Raw genomic sequence first — 4,953 nt, 5'->3', positions numbered from 1 at the left:
TATATATATATATAGATATATATATATAATCTACTACCTAATACAGTGTGCTGCAACAGAGACATCCATCCATCACCCCTGTGGGATTTATGGCATTACAATGCATGAATGGTTAAATTGCTCTTGAGCAATCTAATAGTACCGTATTGTGGATATGTAATGTGCTTACCCAAAAGCTATTACATTTTATCTGTAATACGATGTTATGTCCAATGCGTACGTTATGTGCACGTGAGAACCCAAAGCTCATAAAGGATGCAAAGTTAGACTGAAAATGGGAAGCGATGCGAGTTCGTCTCCTTTCCATAAAATGAGCTGTCATGCATGAGTGCATGCGCTATCACTGCAAACGATTTGTGAAATGTTTCAGACTGTGAACGGTTGGGGGGGGGATTGTTCAGATCTGAATTATCCAAAAAAATACAACATAGAAACTAGGACTTTTTATAAAAAAAGCTTGAAGGAAGAAGTGCTTGTCGAGTCATCACCCCTTTTGAGCAATAAAGTGAGCCACAGCTTGACTTAGTGTCTTTCTGAGATCCTAAAGGTTTGGTGACCTCGAGTAAAAGTATTGCTAAAGTACAAATCCAAAACATTATGTGTTATAATGGCGTAGCAAGTATCTGTTATTCTGATGCTTTTTAGATGGTCTTAGCAAAAGTACGGAAGAATACGCATCAAGTAATTTGATCTGTAATTTGCAAGTGCATATACCAAGCCCAAACAGGTAGGAGGGTGAAGCAAAGGCAGGAACTCCGAAAATATTTGGCAGGAGATGGCTTTCCATGTAAACTCGGCAAGCTTGGGCCTCCTTGGGTAACGCTGAAAGATTTGTTGCAGGTGAAAGGGGGAGGTGGAGGGTGTGTTGATTCGACATGTTTCTGTGCTGGAATGAGGTATCGTGACTTCGTAAAGTACTGGCAGCTCAGGGAGGATTTTTCTCGCAAAATCTTAGATGGTTTACAATTTTACGTAGAGTGCTCATTGCACAAAATATTCTAGAGTCTTTTCATATTCAGTGACATACGTCTCAACGCATGTTTGCCGCTTGATTAGCTGGGCTTTCTGATTCAGCAGAGGCTGATTTTAGCCACTTCACAGATAAGTTCCTGATTTGCCAACTGCGGCTGCCAAAGTGTTACCTTAATAAGACTGTGTGGCGTTCCTGTTTGTGACTATCAATATTTTTGTAGCTCAAAATATTTCAGAATTCAATATATTTCTGTGTGGCATGCAAGCAGAACGTGAAAAATATGTGATCATTTCTTTGAGCCATCTAGCCAGCAACAAGTGGGGGTGGGGGGGAGCAGAGGGGAAAGATCCCTGATGCATACAGGCCTAGTTATAAGTCAGTGGTTACCTAGAGATTTTACCCTGCATCTCATTAAAATGCCTTTAAACCGCAGCATCAGTAAGATGGAAAATGTTCAGGGTTTTGAAACCGTGTTTTTATAACTCCGGTATATATATCTCAATAACCAGCCCATGCCTTGTCCTTCTCACATCCTTAGACAACGAGTGTCAAGGTTGCACATGACATTCGTTGGATGTAATAAAAAGTCTGACCGGATACTTAGCAAAAGCCTGGAAACAAGTAAATAACCCAGAGCAGAAAGCTTAGGCTTAATTATCTCAACACCTTCTGAACCTGATGCTCCTTAACTACACATGCTGCACTGTAAGGCCAAGGTGTATCTCTAGACATTTGTAAGATAAACTCTCCCACTGAATGCAAAAACTTCAACAAGGTTATTAATTTGTTTTTCTAATAATTAAAAAACAACAACTTTGTGTGCACCGGTTCTGAGGAGTGCAAGAGGCCTGGCATGTGCTTCATACCCGGTTATTCCTGTCGGTCTCCTTGACCTCCTCTTCCTTCACACCGTGTCGTATCATTATCCGGACAATCGCCGCGTTGTTAGTGCAGCACGCCTTGAAAAAGGACAGCGGCTCCGGGCTCTCCGGAGACGGGGAGCGCTCCGAGTCCGCGAACGCATCATCCGGAGGATAGAAAGAGTCGTCCGACGCGATGCTCCGACAGTCCTCCAAGTCCTCAAAGTCAACCTCCTCGAACTCATCGCCGTCCTCCTCGCTCCCCTCTTCGTCCTCGCCGTCCTCTTCGCAGGACCCCAGGTAGTCCTCCTCGGAGTTGGACTGGGGCTCCTCGGTTATCGTCGGGTGGACATGGCCGATGTTCCCCCCAACTTTTTTCTGCTGCTGCAGCTGTTTGACGCGCAGCGACGAGGCGCTTCCTCCATCCCTGTCGTCCGTGATCAGCACCATCTAACCCCCGAGCCCAGGGCACTGTCCGCGCGGTGGAGTGCAGCCTGGCTCACGGTACGCGGGCATAACAAACAAACAAACAACAACAAAAAAGTCACTTATATCGCACACGACAGCCTAAATGCACACCAGTTTTAAATATTTGCTTTTAAATAGACTGCACTGCTTGAAAAAAAGACAAAAAGTTGCGCCTTGATTCAATGAAACCGTTAATCATTCTCCGCACATGAAATGATGTTGCAGTGGCACAGATGATCAGTAAAACGTCCCCCCTCGAAGTTCGATTTCCCGTTTCTCCTTCCGAAAGCGAAAGCACGCTCTTTCAAACTTATATATTTGGAGAGCACGCAGAAGACTAGTTAGGGTCTGGGTATATTTCTTCTCTTTCTTTCTTTTTTTCAAAATAAACGGCGTTTTCAGCAGAAAGTAAAAATACTGCGCCGAAGAGACGTGTCCCAGGCAGGGCGGAGAGAGCCGCCAGCCTGTTAACCCATAGTCACCTAATCCGATTAGACGCAACTGGGACCTCTCTCTCTCTCTCTCTCTCTCTCTCTCTCTCTCTCTCTCTCTCTCTCTCTCTCTGTGTGTGTGTGTGTGTGTGTGTGTGTGTGTGTGTGTGTGTGTGTGTGTGTGTGTGTGTGTGTGTGTGTGTGGATGTATGTGGGGTATGTCTTCTAGTAAGAGATAATTCGACTGGACCCAACCGACACTGTTGTCAAGCATGGGTATTTTTAGGGTTTTCCAGTCTGAAGATTTACATCTTTGTTTTTATTTGCTAGTTCCTTTACTTATTTGTTTTTGGTATAACATTACACTCATATGTAACCCACCAGGTTTCCTCTGAAAGGATGCTGAATGATATATGATCTAGAATTTTTAGGTGACTTTCTTGTCCCCCCCCCCTACTCCCCCCAATATTTCAATTTAAATATAACTTTGAAAAAGAAAAAAAAACATTGTCATGCACTATTAAAATTGTTGTGTTAAGTAAATGCAGTTTTGTTTGGTTTTTTTCGTTTGTTTGTTTAGTTTTTTCATAAAACAGAATCACATCTGCACTGATTTCACACAACTGGGATCTGGTTTTGGGTTTGACCCAGCGTTCTGAGTGGGTTATGCATTCAGATCAGAAAATGGGTCAGCAAGTGTGTTGAGGTTTTTGTTGAAAAGAAAATAAATCTCTTAACTTATTGAACACATAGACTTAATATTTAATTTTAAACTGGGAATTGTAGTTGGGCTGCAGTCAGTAACACAACCCACTGACACTAATAATATTATGATTTTGCCACCCTGCCATTTCGTATTTGATGCCATGAAAACTATTCAGTGAAGCCTGATTAGGTTGTTGTGTAGCACAGAATTGGGGTTTGGGAAGAAACTATTGAAGCAACGTCTAGTCCTCTCTAATTGAACAAAAATAGCCACAATTTCTGCACAATGTTTGGCGAAAACTACCAAACGTCTTTCCCAACGGCGTTGGGGTTAAACACACAACTCAAGTTCAAGCAAGGCTTAATATTTAATTTTAAACTGGGAATTGTAATACTGACAAGATACTGCATGTGTGTTATTAAAGATACGGTTGGAAAACATCTACCCTGTGTGAACCAGCCCAGGAAGTTGTATGGCATGGGGAAAAAAAACAAACAAAACAGGCCCGCAGTGGCCCGTAAGCCTGAAAGGCAAACTGGGTTTGGGTGAGGTGATAAACATAAGAGGCCCACCAGTTACATTCAGTACCACGAGTACATGCTGAGTACAATTTTGAGATAACTCAACAAAAAAAAAAAAACTTTGTAGTAGCATGTTTTTCATATCTTGCTCATATTTTCAACCACCATGGCATGCCTTTGTAAATCATTGTAAAAGTATGTTGGAATTTTTCTTTCTTTTTTTTTTTTTTTCATTCGGTAGGAAAAACCATCCACCTGGGGCCACTCAAAGTTACATAAAGGTTATCAAAACAAGATATGAATTTGGTCCCCTGATACCACACAATGGGGAACTATTGGGTGTTTACTGTCATACAGTTGATGTTACTGGTTTCACTCTTATTATTTTTAGCACACCAAGCATCAGTTTGTGCTGGATGTCCCAGGGTGATCTTCCTATTTACATGTGAGATAGACAAACTGTTGACACCCAATGAGGGTTTTTCATGATACACGTTAGATTTTCAACCAGTGTTACAAAAATGTCTTTTTCAGAATTTTATCTCAGTTGTGGCCAAATTTAAATAGGGCGACATTTTAGGCACATAACTGAGTAATATGTAGGTACCTGGACTGCGAACCCTCTTAAAAATTACTTTGTTGTAGTATAATAAACTTATTCAAAAATATTGAATGAGTTTCAGTATTTTAAGTGGGGTGTACAATCTTGACAGCACCGTTCTATTCTGCTCGGAATAAAATTCTTGTCTGAAGTGCCCGTAAAAGTGCAGCAGTCATTCAGGATTCCTTATGCATTAGTATTACAATTTGTGCAAAACACAAATGTTTACTCTTACGCTGCACAGTAAAAAGTTGTACATTTTTTCCCCCATTATGTGCCATTTAGATAAATGAATTATGCTAAGTTGAACTGGCAGTCTTCTAAATTGACTTAGTGAACACTTGGTGAAGCCAGGAGGGTGTGTGTGTGTGTGTGTGTGTGTGTGTGTGGGGG

At 41.6% G+C, this 4,953-nt stretch overlaps 1 protein-coding gene across 1 annotated transcript in view; it reads right to left on the bottom strand.

Moving 5' to 3' along the window:
- Window positions 1–2,786, bottom strand: part of ankrd33ba (ankyrin repeat domain 33ba) — a 17,664-nt gene extending 14,878 nt beyond the window's left edge. The window contains exons 1-2 of the mRNA XM_008396114.1: window positions 2,510–2,786; window positions 1,840–2,327 (exon numbers count right to left, since the gene is read on the bottom strand). Coding sequence (XP_008394336.1) covers window positions 1,840–2,283 — 444 coding nt within the window. The 5' untranslated portion in view covers window positions 2,284–2,327; window positions 2,510–2,786. The remainder of the gene's footprint in view (window positions 1–1,839; window positions 2,328–2,509) is intronic.
- Between the last annotated feature and the right edge of the window lie 2,167 nt (window positions 2,787–4,953).

Source organism: Poecilia reticulata, linkage group LG20 (assembly GCF_000633615.1).
Source record: "Poecilia reticulata strain Guanapo linkage group LG20, Guppy_female_1.0+MT, whole genome shotgun sequence".
Classification (NCBI taxonomy): Eukaryota; Metazoa; Chordata; class Actinopteri; order Cyprinodontiformes; family Poeciliidae; genus Poecilia; species Poecilia reticulata.
This window is presented reverse-complemented; position numbering and strand designations above follow the sequence as displayed.